General features: G+C 69.1%; 4 protein-coding genes across 4 annotated transcripts; 1 reads left to right on the plus strand and 3 right to left on the minus strand.

Annotated features, from left to right (window-relative positions):
* PPP1R13L (protein phosphatase 1 regulatory subunit 13 like) lies at positions 1-6,904 on the minus strand. The gene is made up of 12 exons (XM_074165188.1): positions 6,850-6,904; positions 6,636-6,762; positions 6,159-6,568; positions 5,479-5,577; positions 4,863-4,960; positions 4,386-4,749; positions 3,538-3,980; positions 2,825-2,962; positions 2,273-2,406; positions 1,578-1,744; positions 637-836; positions 1-273 (listed from the first exon to the last, which is right to left on the minus strand). The coding sequence occupies exons 1-12, from the start codon at positions 6,902-6,904 to the stop codon at positions 235-237; spliced, it is 2,274 nt and encodes a 757-aa protein (XP_074021289.1). The 3' UTR covers positions 1-234.
* Positions 6,905-8,557: 1,653 nt separating this feature from the next.
* POLR1G (RNA polymerase I subunit G) lies at positions 8,558-10,094 on the plus strand. Its single transcript, XM_074165187.1, has 3 exons — positions 8,558-8,583; positions 8,959-9,097; positions 9,585-10,094. Exons 1-3 carry the CDS (start codon positions 8,577-8,579, stop codon positions 10,027-10,029), a joined length of 591 nt encoding a protein of 196 aa, XP_074021288.1. The 5' UTR covers positions 8,558-8,576; the 3' UTR covers positions 10,030-10,094.
* On the minus strand, positions 9,879-12,229 carry ERCC1 (ERCC excision repair 1, endonuclease non-catalytic subunit). The gene is made up of 9 exons (XM_074165186.1): positions 12,143-12,229; positions 11,662-11,970; positions 11,282-11,385; positions 11,109-11,208; positions 10,756-10,832; positions 10,577-10,676; positions 10,431-10,502; positions 10,255-10,323; positions 9,879-10,175 (listed from the first exon to the last, which is right to left on the minus strand). The coding sequence occupies exons 1-9, from the start codon at positions 12,227-12,229 to the stop codon at positions 10,122-10,124; spliced, it is 972 nt and encodes a 323-aa protein (XP_074021287.1). The 3' UTR covers positions 9,879-10,121.
* A 694-nt stretch (positions 12,230-12,923) lies between these two features.
* Positions 12,924-15,216, minus strand: LOC141476504 (uncharacterized). Its single transcript, XM_074165199.1, has 4 exons — positions 14,879-15,216; positions 14,084-14,233; positions 13,702-13,871; positions 12,924-13,391 (listed from the first exon to the last, which is right to left on the minus strand). The coding sequence occupies exons 2-4, from the start codon at positions 14,217-14,219 to the stop codon at positions 12,957-12,959; spliced, it is 741 nt and encodes a 246-aa protein (XP_074021300.1). The 5' UTR covers positions 14,220-14,233; positions 14,879-15,216; the 3' UTR covers positions 12,924-12,956.
* Between the last annotated feature and the right edge of the window lie 537 nt (positions 15,217-15,753).

Raw genomic sequence — 15,753 nt, forward strand, 5'->3', positions numbered from 1 at the left:
AGCCGAAGGCTCTTTACTCCCCAGGGAAGCCAACACCATGGGGTGACACCGGCTGTCACCAGCCAGGGGTGGGTACGTGACACTGCGTGGGAGGGGGGGGGCACCCCAATGCCTTGCTCGGATGGAGGACGGAATGGGGGGGGCAGCCACGGTGGTGCCCATCAACAAGGGGGACCCACGCATCTGAGCGACTGGGGTGGGTCAGGACCCCCCCATGTCCTCGGGGCCTCCCCCTCAGACCTTCTTCTTCTGCGGCCGCACCCTGGGAAAGAGCTAGGGGAGGGCAAGGGTGTCAGGGGGAGGGTTCTTTCCCCCAGCCCCCCCAGGACCACAAGCCACAGAGGGGCCAGGGAGGCTGTGAGATCCACCCTCAGGGCAACAGAGGGGCTGTGGGGACCATGGGTGCTGTGGGTGCCCCCCAGGACTGTGGGGTGGTGACCATGGGTGCTGTGGCACCATCCTGGGGCTGTGAGGTGGCCATGGGTGCAGTGGGACCCCTCTGGGGCCATGGGTCCCCCCCTCACTAATGGCTATGGGTGCTGTGGGTCCCTCTCAGGGCCATGGGTGCTATGAGTACTGCCCTAAGGCTGTGGGGTGGTTGTGGGTGCTGTGGGACCTCCCTCCACCCCCACTCACCCCAAAGTAGTTCCGGGGGACGTAGCCCTCATGGCCGTAGAGGGACCCCCACCACCAGTCGAGCTCCTCCTGGGGCTGGCGGCGCAGGACGGTGACAGGCTCGCCCTCGCGGAAGGACAGCTCATCCCCGAACTCGGCACTGTAGTCCCACAGCGCGTACACCACCCCACTGTTCAGCACCCCCATGCCCTGCTCCACCTCTGCAGGGATGGGGACATCAGCACCGTGGACCTCCCCAAAGACCCCCCTGTGGCACTGCACCCCCAGCACCCTGTTGCCCTGAACCCCCCCCAACACCCCATAGCCCCCCACCCCAGCACCCTCATGGCACTGCACCTCCCTCCCCTGATCCCATACCCATCCTGGTATTCCCTCCCAGTATCTGTACCCCTCCCAGTACCCATATCGCCATCCATACCTCCTCACAGTACCTGTATAGTCCCAATACCCCCTTCCCAGCACCCATAGACCTGGCACCCCTTCCAGTACCTGTTCCTTGTGCCCCAATATAACTCCGATATCCCTTCCCAGTATGCCTACCACACCAGTATCCCCTCCCAGTACCTATACACCTGCAGTACTCCCTCCCAGTAGCCATACCCCCAAGTTGTGTCCCCCCCCAGTACGTATCCCTCCTCCCACTACCTATACTTGCCCAGTACTCCCTCCCAGTAACCATACCACCCCAGTACCTGCTCCCAGTACCCACTTCCAGTACCCATATCCCCCTGATACCCTCTCCCAGTATTCACACCTGCCCAGTACCCTTCCCATACCCCCCCAATATCCCCTCCCAATACCTGTATACCCCCAAAATCTCCTCCCAATACCCCAGTACCCCTCTCCCAGTACCAAGACCCTCCCAGTAACCACATCTGCCCAGTATCCCCCCAGCACATGTACCCCCACCCGGTACCCACACACTCCCAGAGCCCCGGTACCAGTAAGGTAGTTGTAGCAGTCGGCATAGCCCTCCCGGTACGGGTCGCACTTCTCCACGGCCAGGCTGCCGTCGCTGGTGGTGGTGGCGAAGATGGCGGCCCCATGGCGGACCAAGGCCACACACACCCCTGTGTCATTGCACGAGGCCGCACAGTGCAGCGGCGTCCTGGCACCGGCAGGATGGGGGGGAATTTTGGGGGTTGGGGGCAGAGGATGGGCTTCCTGTCCCCATACCACCCCCCCAGTGTCCTGGGGAGAGGCAGCCCCCGTGCCTACCCCCATCCCTCAGTGACAGGGGGGTCCCCCCATCCCTCCCCATCCCAAATCACCAAGGGCTGTCGGGGGACTACTGGGGTCCCCATGACTGGAGGCTGACAAGGATTATTGGGGTCCCTCTCCCCAATCATGCTGGGCTGTTGGGGATAACTGGGGTCCCCATCCCTGTCCTTGCTCACCCAGGCTTGTTGGGGAGTTATTGGGAGTCCCTGTTCCCATTCCCCCAGGCTCTGGGGAGTTATAACAGCCCTGTTCCCCATAGCTGGGGTGGGGTCCTTGGGGGTGCCTGTCTCCATCCCCTCTGGCTGTGGGGGTCTGGGGGGTCCCAGGTGTCCCCACTCTTCCATGTCTATGGGGTCCCCAGGCCCCACCCCTGTCCCCCCACCCCCATGTCAGTGGGTCCCCATCCCCATCCCACCAGCCGTGGCTGTCGGGGGAGTTGACGTTGGCCCCGCTGGCGATGAGGAAGTCGACAATGCTGTAGTTGGCGCCGCAGATGGCATTGTGCAGCGCCGTGATACCCTCGTCGTTGGGCTGGCTGGGGTCGTTCAGCTGGGGACACGCACGCCAGTCCCACACTGCCACCCTCTGCCACTCCCCAGCACCCCTCCCAGCCCCTGCCACCCCTGAGAACCAGGCACATTGCCCTCCTTGTCACACTGTCCCCCACCGCCTTGTCCCCACTGTCCTGCAGCCTTTGCCACCATGTCCCTTGTCCTCACCACCCTGTCCCCGCTGTCCCCAGACCTCACCACCCTGGCCCTTGACCCTGACACCCTGTTCCTCACCACCCTGTCCCCGCTGTCCCCAGACCTCACCACCCCAGCCCTTGTCCCTGCCACCCTGTCCCCATCGTCCCCAGACCTCACCACCCTAGCCCTTGTCCCTGCCACCCTGTCCCCATCGTCCCAAGACCTCACCACCCCAGCCCTTGTCCCTGCCACCCGCTGTCCCCTTCCCCATGTCCCACCTCAGCCACCGCCTGCTGCACCACGTCCAGCTCCCCAGTCAGGGCCGCATCCAGCAGCAGCACCAGGGGGTTGAGGCGCACGCGGGCCCCGGGGCGCCTGCGGGGCGAGGAGGGGTCGCGCAGGGCCGAGCGCCGCTCCTGCGGCAGCCAGGGGGTCAGGGGACCCTGGGGACACTTCCCAGGGCACCCGGCACTGTACAGCACCCGGGGACCCTGGGAACACCTCCTGGGGCACCCAGTACTATACAGCACTCAGGGGACTTGGGGGACACCCCCCAGGGCACCTGGCTCTCTATGGCATCTGGGGGACCTTGGGGACACCTCCTGGGGCACTTGATGTTCTATGCACCTGAGGGACTTCAGTGACATCTCCCAGGACACTAGTTGGCACCACAGTGTCCCCAGGGGGACAACAGAGGCACCTGCAGGGCATATCTAGTGGCACCAGGCACCGTTTGCCATCCCTGGGGACACTGGGGGAAGCCTTGGGGACACCAGGCACCTCAGGGGGCTCCAAGGGACACCAGGTGTGGCATCCTGGGAGGCTCCAACGAACACCAGGCACTGCATAGCACCTCTGGGGACATTCAGGGACACCAACCACTGCCTGACAGCCCAGAGGGCTCCGAGGAACACCAGGCACCACATGGCACCTCGGGGGGCTCCAAGGGACACCATGGCACCCCAGGGACCCTGGGACCACAGACACTTACCAGGGTGGGCACGGGGCTGCTGGGGGACTGCGGCGGAGGGCTGTGGTGGGGTGGCCGGGCCTCGGGGGTCACCGGAGTCGGGGGTGGCAGGTCAGGTGAGGTGCCGGTGTCACCGGGGGCCGGGGTCTCATCGCGGCGGGGCGACCGGTGTAGGAGGCGGGTGATGAGCTGCTGGTACTGGCGAGTGCGAGTGGGTGGCAGGGCCGGCCCCGGGCACTGCTCCATGGAGCCACGGCGCTTGAGGGGTCGCGGCATCTCAGCCAGCACCCGCGCCACCTCCTCAAACTCGGGGACCCGCTGCGCCTCGGGGGGCAGCACGGGCTGGAGCCGTGTGGGGCTGAGCGGCCGCTCCAGCCCCTCCGTCTCCCCACCCTGCAGCAGCCGCTCCAGCTCCGGCTCTCCCTCCGGCAGGACGGGCTCGGGGGGTGCGGGTCGCCCAGATCCTGCGATGGGGCTGGGGTCAGGGCGCTCCAGCACCACAGCCCCACGGACCCCTTGCCCTGGGTAGGTCAGCACATCTGAGCCCCACAACCACCCACCCTGGGTGGGTCAGCACACCCCAGACCCACAGACACCCCACTCCGCATGAGTCAGCACACCTGAGCCCCACGGACCCCCCCCACTCCAGGTGGGTTTACCACACCCGCGCCCCACAGAACCCTCCAAAACCCGCCCTGACTCACCACGCTGCACTCCCCAAGACTCCATACACCTCCTGCTGCCATCCCCTGGTCCCTCCCAAACCCACACCCTGCTGCCCACTCGAGTCCCACAAACACCCTCCCCCCAATAACCTCTATGTCTCCCCACCCTGGACCCTCTGGCCCCCCACCCCATGGGCACCTCACCTTCACCCCCGGGCAGCGCCGAGGGGGCCTGGGGCAGTGCCGGGAGCTGGGTCTGCTTTTGGGGTGCGCGGGGGCTGGCGGAAGGGACCAGGGGAAGCCCCCGGGGACCACCAACCCCCTGCTCCCAAAAAGCATTTTGCAGCTTGAAGATCATGGAGAGGGGCAGGGGCTTGTGGCGGGGGGGCCGCCCGCCCTGGGGGGGAACAGGGATGCGGGAGACGGGCTGCTGGGAGAAGTGCCAGCCGCGGGGCAGGGTGCCGGGTCCCGAGCGTCGGAAGGGTCCCTCTGACCGCCGCTCGCCCGCCAGCGGGGACACCTTGTAGTTACGGGGCAGCGTGGCACTGTGCCCCCCATAGGCACCATCCTGGGGAGGAGACGGGGATGGGGAAACAAGGCGTTGGGGAGGGACCCAGCCCATCTACCCCAGCATCAGGCACCGGGGGCTGGGGCTGGGGGCCGGACACCCCCCGCGCTCACCTTGCCCTGCCCGCTGGCCCCGTCCAGGCTCGACTCCCTCCAGGGTGCCAGCGCCAGCCCCAGGGACGGCCGCAGCCCCGGCTGCCCCTCGCCGCTGCCTGCAGAGGGGGGAACAGCCCTCGGTCCTCACGCTGGGGTCAAGAGGGATGTGGCCCCCTCCCCAGAGAAACCCCAACACATGCCCATGCGGCCTCACAGCCCCCAGCACCCCACACCCGGCCCGGACACCTTGGACTCCCCTTCCCCAGCAGCCCTAGACCCCCCTCGGCACCCAAACCAACAACCCCAGCCCCCCACATGGTGCCCCCCAGACCCCCCAGCAGCCTCATTCCCCCCCAGCCCACTGTACCCCAATCAGCAGTCCCAGACTCTCCTGATCACACCCCCCCCTCCAGCCCAACCTGACCCTGGACACCTCCGTAGCCCCCTCAGTTGCCTCAGGACCCCCTGTCGCCATTGGGAGCTCTACTCTGCCCCTGGTCCTCAAAATGCCCCCTGCTCCAAAACCTCCTAATACCCCCAAGCCACTTCAGATGCCAGTCCTGGCTTCCCTCAGCCCTCCATGTGCCCTCCCAGCCCCCTGTGTGCCCCCCCAACCTCCGCCCCCCCAGCTCACGGTCATAGCCCCCTGAGCCAGGGAGTTTCTTCTCATAGGCCATGTCCAGGTCGGACTCATTCCAGCTCTTCTGTGGCCGCCGCTTGATCATGAGGTCATCTGAAGGGGGAACAGGGACAGGGCCTGGAGGAACCCCCCTTCCAGCATGGCCTAGACACCCCCTCCCCTCAGACCCTGAAGCTGGGGTACAAGGGATAGATGGGGGCACCCCAGGGTGGGGCGGGAGCACCCGGTGACAGGAATGGCTTAAGGACACCCTGGGATGGGGACAGGCCAGGGTAGGTTGGGAAGACCCAGGGATGGGACAGAAGCACCATGGGACATGGGGTGTCCCCCCTGAGATGGGGGATACCCCATGATGGAGTCACGCTGGGTTGGGGACACCCTGGGATGGGGGGAACAATCCATGACAAGGACGTTGCCGGATGGGATGGGGACACCCTGGGATGGGGGATACCTCATGATGTGGTCACCCCAGGATGGATTGGGGACACTGGGGTAATAGGGACACTCCAGGTGGCTCAGGAACACCCTGAGATGGAGCAGTATCTCACAGTGGGGCTTCCCAAGGAGGGACAGGAGCACCCCAGGATGGGGACAGGCTGGGATGGGGACACCAGCCCTCAACCCCCAAGCCCATGGACTGTCCCCACTGTGTCCCCCTGCCGTGGTGGCCTTACCCTGTGCCCGGAAGGTGACGGTGGGGCTACTGATGGAGGGGTACAGCCCGTGCATTTCGTAGGGCGGGGGCGCGGGGGGCCGGGGCGAGGGCACCCGCTCAGGGAAGAACACGGGCCCCTCACCCGGCCGGGGGGACCCCCCGAGCCCCAGGAACTCATAGGGGCGATGGGGACGTGGGGAGGGGGCTCGGCCCCCCGGGCTGGGCAGTGCCAGCCCCTCGTAGGGCACTGCTAGCACCTTGGGTCGGGGTGAGGGGGCCCGATCCTCGCCCGGGAGGTAATGGGGGGTCCGGGGGGAGCCAGGGCGCCCCAGTGGGTCCCCCGACAGCTCAGGGCTCTCCGATGCCAGGCTCCTCCGGCCGAGGGGTGAGCGGGTCCGGCTGGGGCTGTACGGCTCCTGGGAGGGGGAGCACCAGGAGAGGCGGGTTGGGGGTGGGTGGGCAATGGGGTGCCCCCCAAGTGCCCCCAGCAGCCCCAGGTCCTACCTTGGGGGGTCCGGGGCCATCGGTCCAGAGGGACTCGAGCTGCCGGGAGAGCTCGTCCACCTTGGCCACCGCCGTGTCCAGCTCCACCTGCTTCAGGTCCATGTGTTGCATGGCCAGGGCTGCAGGAGGCACAGACACAGGGTGGGGAAAGTGTGTCACGCTGCGCCCCAAAGGGGTCTCCACCCCTCCCTGTGCCCCCCACTCACACTGGAAAGTGAGATCCAGCAGGTCCTGGGCGCTGCGCAGCCGCTCGCTTGCCATCCTGCAACCTGGGGGGGGGCAATGAGTGAGCTGGGGGATGGCACCCCTTCATTCCCGCCCTGTGCCCCCACCCTGCACCCCAGTCCCCTGGGAACGCAGGGAGAAGGGACATGTTGTGACCCGCTCGCCTTTCAGGGATCATCATCATCATCATAATTACCAGTAATTAATCCATCGCAAGCAGCAGGCACCACCCACCCCCCCTGGGGCAGGGCCTGGAGGGGGTGGGGAAGCACCCCACTGCTAGAAGGGTGGGCGGCAGCACCCCCCCCCCCATCTGCCAGAGTCACCCAGCGGGGGGATGGCAGGATGGAGGAGAGTCTGCCCCCTCCCACGGAGAGGGGGTCCCACCCCCCGCCATGGGAGCCCCGATGCCAGCGGGGGGTCGGGGGGGAACTGGGATATCGGAGGGGCACCCTGTGTCCCCCGCGCCTGGGGACAGCAGAGAGGAGTTTGGGGGGGGGAAGGGACCCCCCCCTCCCCCCGGTCCAGCGGCCTCTCCCAAGCGGCCCCACCCAGCCCTCGCCCCCGGGGAGACGGGGACAAGCCCCGGCTCGCCCCTGGTCGGGCGGCGAGACGGGAGGGGAGCTGGAAAGGAACCCGGGCGTCCGGGCACCCAAGGGTGCTCCCCCCCCGTCCAGCACCCCAAACCGGACCCGGGCGTCCGGGCACCCAAGGGTGCTCCCCCCTGTCCAGCACCCCAAACCGGACCCGGGCACCCAAGGGTGCTCCCCCCTGTCCAGCACCCCAAACCGGACCCGGGCACCCAAGGGCGCTCCCCAACACTCCCTCCTTCCCCCCCAGCACCCAAAACCGGACCCAGCGACATGGCCCCCAGCCCCACGCGCGCGTCGGTACCTGGCGGGGTGCGGGTCGGGGTGCGGGTGGGTACCCGTCGGGGTGCGGGTCGGGTGCTGGTGGCGCGCCCGCGTCCCCGCGGCCTCTACGCCCAATTCCAGAGCGCTGGGTCACGCGGGGGAGGGCACTGAGCGTGGGGGGGCCGCGCCCTGCGCCCCAGGGTGCCGGGGGGGGGCAGATCCCACGGGGGGAGGGGGGCGGGTCCCACGGTGGGGGCGGGGGGTGTCCCGGCAGAGAGGGGGCAGATCCCACGGCGGGGGGGGGGGGGCAGGGCGGGGATTGGGGAGGGGGCAGATCCCGCGGGGGGGCGGGGGTCCCACGGAAGGGAGCCGGGGCAGATCCCGCGGGGGGGGTCCCACGAGCTGGGGGCAGATCCCACCTGGGAGGGGGCCGGGGGGTGCAGAGCCCCAGGGCTCCGCCCGTCCCCGGTACCTGCAGCGCCGGCACCTCCCAGCCCCGCCCCGCCCCGCCCCGTCCCGTGCGGGCAGGCGGGTCCCGGTGCACGCCGGGAGCTGTAATCTGGGTCTGACAGCCCCCTCCCCCTCCCCCGGTACTCTCGGTCCCCCCCGAGCCCCCCGGTGCCCCCGCGGGGGTCTCTGCACCTTTAAACGCCGCCGCCGGCCGCAGGCATCCCGGCCACGCCCACTTAAGGGCGGGGAGAAGGCGTGGCTCCGACTCGTGCCCCGCCCCTCGAGCCCGCCATCGGACCGCACCAACTGCGCGGCGGGGATGGGGGGAGCGGGGGGACGCTCCCCCGCGCTGGGCGGCTGGGTGGGCGCGCCCGGGGGCGGGGCCAGCGCGTGCAGGCGGCAGCATGGAGGGTGAGCGGGGAGAGACGGGGGAGAGGGGGCGCGGGGGGACTGGGGGCGCATGGGGGCTGGAGGGGGCACAGGGGGTATGGGGGGGCACAGGGGGGCTGGAGGGGACACAGGGGGTATGGGGGGGCACAGGGGGGCTGGAGGGGGCACAGGGGGTATGGGGGGGCACAGGGGGGCCGGAGGGGGCACATGGGGGTAAGGGGGGGCGCATGGGGGCTGGGGGGGCGCATGGGGACATTATGGGGGGGTAGATGGGGGTTGGGAAGGGCACATGGGGTTGGGGCGGGGAAGGGTAGGGGCTTAAACGGGGGCGGGGGGGAGGGCAGGAGTGGGGGCGGGGGGGGAGGGAACGGCAGCCCGTGACCCGGCTGTCCCCAGGGCCATTGCGGTTCCGGTGCCCTCCCGAGTTCGAGGCGGTGGCCCCCTCGCCCCCCCCCGAGCTGCAGAGTGGGGCCCTGGGGGGTCGCTCCACCGAGCTTTGGCTCATCCGTGCCCCTGCCGACTTCCGCCCCGAGAGGTCAGCCGGGAGGAGGACGGGGGGGGGGGGGGGACGGACATCGGGGGGTGACAGGTACATTTTGGGGTGCAGTGATGTTCAGGGGGGTGACAGAGCTGGTGTCACAGGGAGGTGACTACTATTGGGAGGGTACGAGGGGACAGTGACAACTGCGGGGGGGGGTCACAGTGCCATCAGGGCAGCATGGTGGCAGAGCTGGTGGCGACAGGGGGACATGGGGTGGCAGTGACAACTGGGGGGCACAGGAGAAGTGGCAGCCCCATCGGGGGGATATGAGGGCAGTGACTGCTGGGGGGGTGTCACAGTGAGGTGACGGTGCCATGGGGAGGATAGCTGGGGACAGTGACAACTGGGAGGTCACAGTGCCATTGGGGTGGGTGGCAGGGCTGGGGACATCAGGGTGGGCTGAGGGAGGTGGCTGCACCACGTGGGGGGTGGCAGGGCCAGCAGCCGTGCCCTACCCCCCCTCACCACCCCCTCTCCGCAGCCTGGAGGGCTGCAGGGTGCCGCTGGAGGGCTGCGGGGACCTCCACCCCCCCGGGGACAGGGACGGTGACAGACGGCTCTACAGGCTGCGGGGGGTCCTGGGGGATGCTGACAGCGCTCTCCTCCTGGCCCTCGACTCCCCCACCGGCCCCTTGGCCTGTGCCCCCCCCCTCCGTGGCTGCCTCACCATCACCGAGAGCTTTGGGGCCCCCCCTGGCATCCCAGTGACCATCCCCACACCCGACCTGCCGCCAGCCAAGAGGAAGAAGAAGAAGAAGGCAACAAAGGAGCCACTGGAGGTGCCCGAGGTGCCAACCCCAGGGAGAGCAGGAGCCAGTGAGGGGGGAGAGCGTGGGCCAGGACCCCCCCAAGACATTGGGGTGGTCCCCAGGGAAGCAGAGGTGCCGAAGAGGAAGAAGAAGCACAAGCGGGAGCGGCCGGAGTGACCCTGGGTGCAGTGGTGTGTCCCCATTCCCCCAGGGCTGCGTCACCAATAAATGCCATTTATTATAAAAACAGAGATTTTGGGGGCAGCCACTCATTTGGGGACGTTGAGGAAGGGCTCGTGCAGGATGTCAAAGAGCCGCTTGGCCTGTGGATGGGGCGTAAATGTGAGGGGGGCTGAGGGGCCACATCCCCCCCCACATCCCCTCATCCCCTTTGCTGCTCACCTTCTGGGGCCCGACGCCAGGGCAGAGGGACAAGTCCTCCCTGGAGGCGGCCACCACGGCTGCCAGCGACTGCGGGACAGGTGAGAGGATGAGGGGGGCAGGCAAGGTCCTTGGGGACACATCCCACATGCCCAGCGTGCCCCTAGGAGGGTGGCACGTCCCCACAGGTGACTCACCCCAAAGGTGGTGAGGAGGCTCAGTGCGTCCGTCTTGTTCACCGACTTGACGCTGGTCAGGCAGTCGGTCATCTGGAGGGGGGGGGACAGGGGGGTCAGGAGACCCAAGGTCCCCAAATTGGGTGCAAAGAGGGGGCACAGCTCACCCGGGAGAGGAAATCCTGCTCCACCCGCTCCTTCAGCAGGTCCGGCGGCTTCTGCTCGTAGGCCTTGTAGGTCTCCAGGTACCGCCCGGCCTCCTCGGGGCTGGGGAGGGAACATAGAGTGGGATCCACCCACGGGTGACAGCAGGGTCCCCCACGGGTGAGGCAGGGACAGCCCCTACCTCCAGGCCAGCAAGAGGGTGCAGTCAGTCAGGATGCAGACCTTTGCCAGCTCCTTCAGCGCCTGGTGTGGGTCCTTCTGCAGCACGACACAGGGGACAGGAGATGAGGGGATGGATGGGGGAGAACGAACAGCAAGGGGACAGGGACCGGAGGTGACCAGGAGAGGGAGGGGACAGACAGGACAAAGAGACAAGGAGAGTGAGATGGAGACAGAGGAGCCAAAAAAATAAGAGGAAGGGGACTAGAGGGGACAGAGGTGACCAGGACAGTGAGAGGATGGGGACCAGAGGAGACTAGGAGAGTGCCAGGGGATGGAGGAACCAGAGGGATGAGGGGACAGGGAGCCTCTCACCACGTCGACCTGGAGCAGCAGCAGCTGCAGCCCATAGCTCCTGCCCAAGTGTCGCAGGCGGTCATGGATGTAGCCAGGGTTTAGGTGGTGGTACCGCAGGCTGGGGGGAGGACAGCAGGGACAGGGTGATGCTGAGGGGACCCCCCTGGACCCTCCCCAGAGCCCCGGCTCACCTCAGGAAGAGGGCACAGGTGCTCTGGCCCAGGACATAATCAGGGACTATGTCACCAAACTCCCAGGGGACGTTGCGGACGAACTTCAGCACCGGGTTGCCCCGCTGCAGGGAGACGAGAGGGGCAGGGGTTCAGGAAGGGGGGGACAGGCCCACGGCCCCCCTCCTTGTCCTGGGATACCAGGGGACAACCCCCTCCCTTGTCCCAGGGGGCCCAGGCATGCACTCGTGTGCCCCCAGATTCCAGGGGACAGCACCTCCAGTCCCCACAACACCGGGGGATGGCCCCTCTGTGCCCCCAGACTCCCAGGGGATGGTCTCTCCAAGCCCCCAGACAGCGGGTGACAGTCCCCCTGCCCCCTTGGTGCCACCCACCCTCACCTGCCGTGGGCTGACGACGATGCTGCTGCTCTTGGCACCCGGCTTCAGCACGGGCAGGGGGGGCACGGCCCCGGGGTCGCCCCCGCCCGGTGCAGCTCCCCCCGGGGGGCCACCCCCAGGCTCGGGGGCCGGGGGCGGCTGTGGGGAAGCCCCTGCTGTGCTGCCGGGGGCCGGGACCAGTTCAGCGGCTCCGGGGGCAGTCGACTGCCGCACCACGTACTCGGCGTAGGAGCTGGGCCCCGGGGGCGGCGGGGGAAGGCCGGGAGGGGGCTCAGGTGGGGGCGCGGAAGGTTTGAAAAGCGATGGGACCTGGTGAGGAAACAGGGGGGAGCTGTGCGTGGGGCCTCCCACACCTCCCCAGGCCCCCCCGGGCTTCCCGTGGGGCCCCTCCGGACCCACACGGGGTCCTCCCCGGCTCCACCATCCCTCCCGCCCAACCCTGCCCCCACCCTCGGTCGCCCTAGGGCCCGGCCGCCGGTACCGCGGGGTCGGCGGGATCCTCCTGCCGCAGCGTGAACCGCCTCCGCTTCCCCGCCGGGGACGGGGCCTGGTCTCCGGCCGCCTCCATGGCGGGGCCCGGGCCTGCGACCCCCGCCCCGGCCGGGAGCGGGGTCAGGGGTCACCGCGGGGGAAGCCGGGAGAGCGCTGATGGCGCGGCCGCTGTACCCCCCTCCCTCCGCGCGGCGATTGGCCGCCACGCTGTCAATCAAAAGGCACAGCCCCGCCTTCCCCGGTGTGGTTCGCGCATGCGTCATGCGGCGCTTTTGCTCGCGCCGGTCCTGCCGCCTCCGCGGTAGTGGTGGGCGGGGCCACAGCCCTGGGGCCACGCCCCCCAGCGCGGGGCGCACGTGGAGCAGGTGCCGCGGGGACAGGACGCGGGGGGGACGGGGACGACAACATGGGCGACCCCGGGGACACCGGGGCAGAGCATGGGTGGGGACCCTGGTGGCCAGCAGGGGTATAGAGGGTCCCCGGGGGACACAGGGACCCCACATGGCAGGGGGATCCCAGGGGCCCCTGGGGACACAGAGGGGGCCACCGTGGCAGGACATGGATGGGATCCCAGAGGCCACCTGGGACATGGAGGGGGGGGGACCCTGGGGCCACTGGAGAATGATGAGGGGGGGATACCGTTGGCCAAGAAGGACACAGAGGGGGACACTGGGGGTTACCAGGTCAGGACACCTGGGGCACCCCAGGGACCAAAGGGCAGGACATAGGCGGGGGGGGACACCCCGTGGACACAGGCCTAGGACACGTTAGGGACAGCCCAGCACCTTTATTCCCCTGCACCCCTACATGCCCCCTGCACCCACCCCCTCCCCAAAAGTAGGGGGCTCCTGACAGGGAGCAGGGGGCCCCAGGGAGCTGCCCCCCCCCAGGGCACGGCAGAGGCGAGGCCAGGCACGGGGGTCACGGGCAGCGTGGGCCAGCAGCCGGATGTGCCGGCGGAGAGCCGCGATCTCCCGCTGCGTGCGCTGGTTCTGCCGCAGAAGCGCCCCGGTGCGCAGAGCCACTGCCAGCAGCCCCCCCTTCTGCAGCAGCTCTGCTGTCGCCCCCAGCCGCCGGTTTCGGCACCCTGGGCTCCGTACCGGGGTGGCTGGGGTGGTGGCTTCATGGCAGGTGGTGGTGGCATTGCAGCGGGCAGCGATGGCTTTGTGGCAGGGCACGGCAGGCAGCGGGGGCTGGAGCAGGAGAAGCTGCCAGGGCTGGGGGGGGAGTCCCAGGGGCTGCAGGGAAGAAGGAGGACGGGGAGTGAGGCTGGAGCCGGTGTGGTGCCGGAGCCACTCAGTGCTGGTGGCACTGGGAACTGAACCAGCCTGGTGCTGGAGCCGCACAGCGCCAAACCAGTCCAGTGCCAGAAGAGCCTGGTACCGGAGCAGCTCAGCTCCCGAGCAGGCTGGTACCGGCACAGCGCGGTGCCCAACCAGCCCAGGGCTGAACCTGCCCGGTACTGGAGCAGCCCAGCGCCATGGCAGTGCCGTGCTGGAGCCAGACGGTGCTGGTGTAGCCCAGCGCCGGATCCAGCAGTGCCATCACCTGTTGGAGGAGGAGGCTGTGGACGAGGTAGACGGGTGCCAGGTGGGCAAAGGGGTGGCCAGGTGCCAGAGCAGTGAGTGGGTGCTGCGGCGGGGCCGGCTGGGTGCTGGGGCTGGGTGGCTCCTTCATGTCCGTCTGCTCTTGCCCACTCAGGTCCTCTGAGCTGGTGTCTGCCAGGGTGGGAGTGAGCCCCCATCGTGCCCCAGGGACCGCCAGCCTGGGCTGTCCCAGCCCAAAGGACAGGCACCCACAGCCCAGGGAGCCCCCAGTCTGGGGACAGGGACCCCCAGCCCAAGGGACAGAGACCCCCAGTCCAGGGGACTCCCAGCACTGGGGACAGGAACGCCCAGCTGAGGGGACGGGGAAAGGACACAGCCCCTACCTGAGAAGCCGGAGTCCTTCTCAGAGTCACTGGTCGGGGGTGGCTGTGCCCCCCACCTGCTCCCTGTCTTCTTTGGAGGGGCGCCAGGGGGGAGGAACTCGGTGGCCACCCCCAGCCCCTCCGGCTCGGCTGGCATTGGGGCAGCCCCTCCTGCGGGGGAACATGGGAACCCTTGGGTGGGGGGGTGGAACCTGGGGGCATACGGTGACCAAGGGGGGGCCCTTGGGGGAGTGTTGGTGGCCCAGTACTGGGTGAGGGTGGCCAGGTGACAGGGGTGGCATGGGGTTGTGACACAGTGGACCTCCCCAGTTCCCCTGCTCCTGGCTCAGGGACCCCCCCCCCAGTGGCACTGGGTGTGGCAAGGGGACTCAGCGTCCCTGTCAACCCCCAGCCCTGTGTCCCCCCCATCATCACAGCCGTGATGGGGACACCCCTGCCATCCCCACCGGACACCTCCTCTGGTACTCCATGGCCCCTTCTGTCCCCCACAGTCATAGTACCCCTGTCTCCCCCCCATGTCCCTGGTGTCCCCACGTGTCCCTATGTCCCCTCCCAATGTCCCCTGTCCCCCCAAATATCCCCGTACCCCCCTATGTCCCTCATTCCCTCAAAGGCCCCCCCAAATGTCCCCGTGTCCCCCCATTTCCCTGTCCCCCAAAGTCCCCCACATCCCCCGTCCCTCCCCCATGCCCCCCATTCCCCCAAAGTCCCCCCAAATGTCCCCATGTCCACCAAAGCCCCTCACATCCCCTGTCCCCCCCAAATGTTCCCGTGTCCCCCAGCCTCCCCCCGTACCTGCCTGGGTCTGGAGCCAGTGCCGGTACCGGGAGTAGGGGGGGGGGGGGGGCGCCCGGGCCCGATCCGGGGTGGATGTGGGGGCCCAGGAACAGCAGGGCGGCACCACTGAGGGGGGGACCCGGTACCGGGCAGAGGGCTCCAGTACCGGGAGGTCCGGTACAGGCTGGAGAGGCTCCGGGACCGGGCAGAGGGCTCCGGTGTCGGGGTTGGGGGCTTCGGTTACCGAGCAAGGGGTTCCGGCACCGGACTCGGGGGCGGGACTGGACTCCGGTACCGGCGGGGCCCCGGGGGTGTCAGCGGGCGGTGACAGCGGCGACCACACTAAGCGCCGTCCGGGCCCCGCCCCCGCGGCGGACGGGCGGCGCCGGCGGCCAATGGGCGCGGCCGCCGCTCGGTGACGTAGCTACAGACGCCACGTGCGGCCGCGGGGCCGGTGCTCCGCCACGTGAGGGGGCGGGGCCTCCGCAGCACGTGGCCGCAGGGAGGTGCCGCCACCGGAGCCCCGTGACGGGCGGGGGGAGGGTCCTCCCGGGACCCCACCGGTGCACGGGGGAGGGCCCCTCGGGACACCCCCCTCCCTCCCCCAGCACCGGGAGGGATCCCCGGGACCGGGATAGCCCCGGTGTGTATGAGGAGGGACTCCCGGGACCCCCGACGGAGCGGGACACCCCCCACCCCTCCGTGTGCACCAGGACCGACCCCCAGGACGGGAATCCTCCCCGTGTGTAGGAGGAGGGACCCCCGGGACTGGGACCCCCCCCCCATAAGCACCATGAGGGAGGCCCGGGCCCCCTTCCCCGGGGGAAAGGGGTGCCCCCAAACGGGGGGTCTCAGGGAGCCCCCTCTTTTCCCTACAAGATCCCTGGGGGCCC

Source organism: Numenius arquata, chromosome 35, assembly GCF_964106895.1.
Source record: "Numenius arquata chromosome 35, bNumArq3.hap1.1, whole genome shotgun sequence".
NCBI lineage: Eukaryota > Metazoa > Chordata > Aves > Charadriiformes > Scolopacidae > Numenius > Numenius arquata.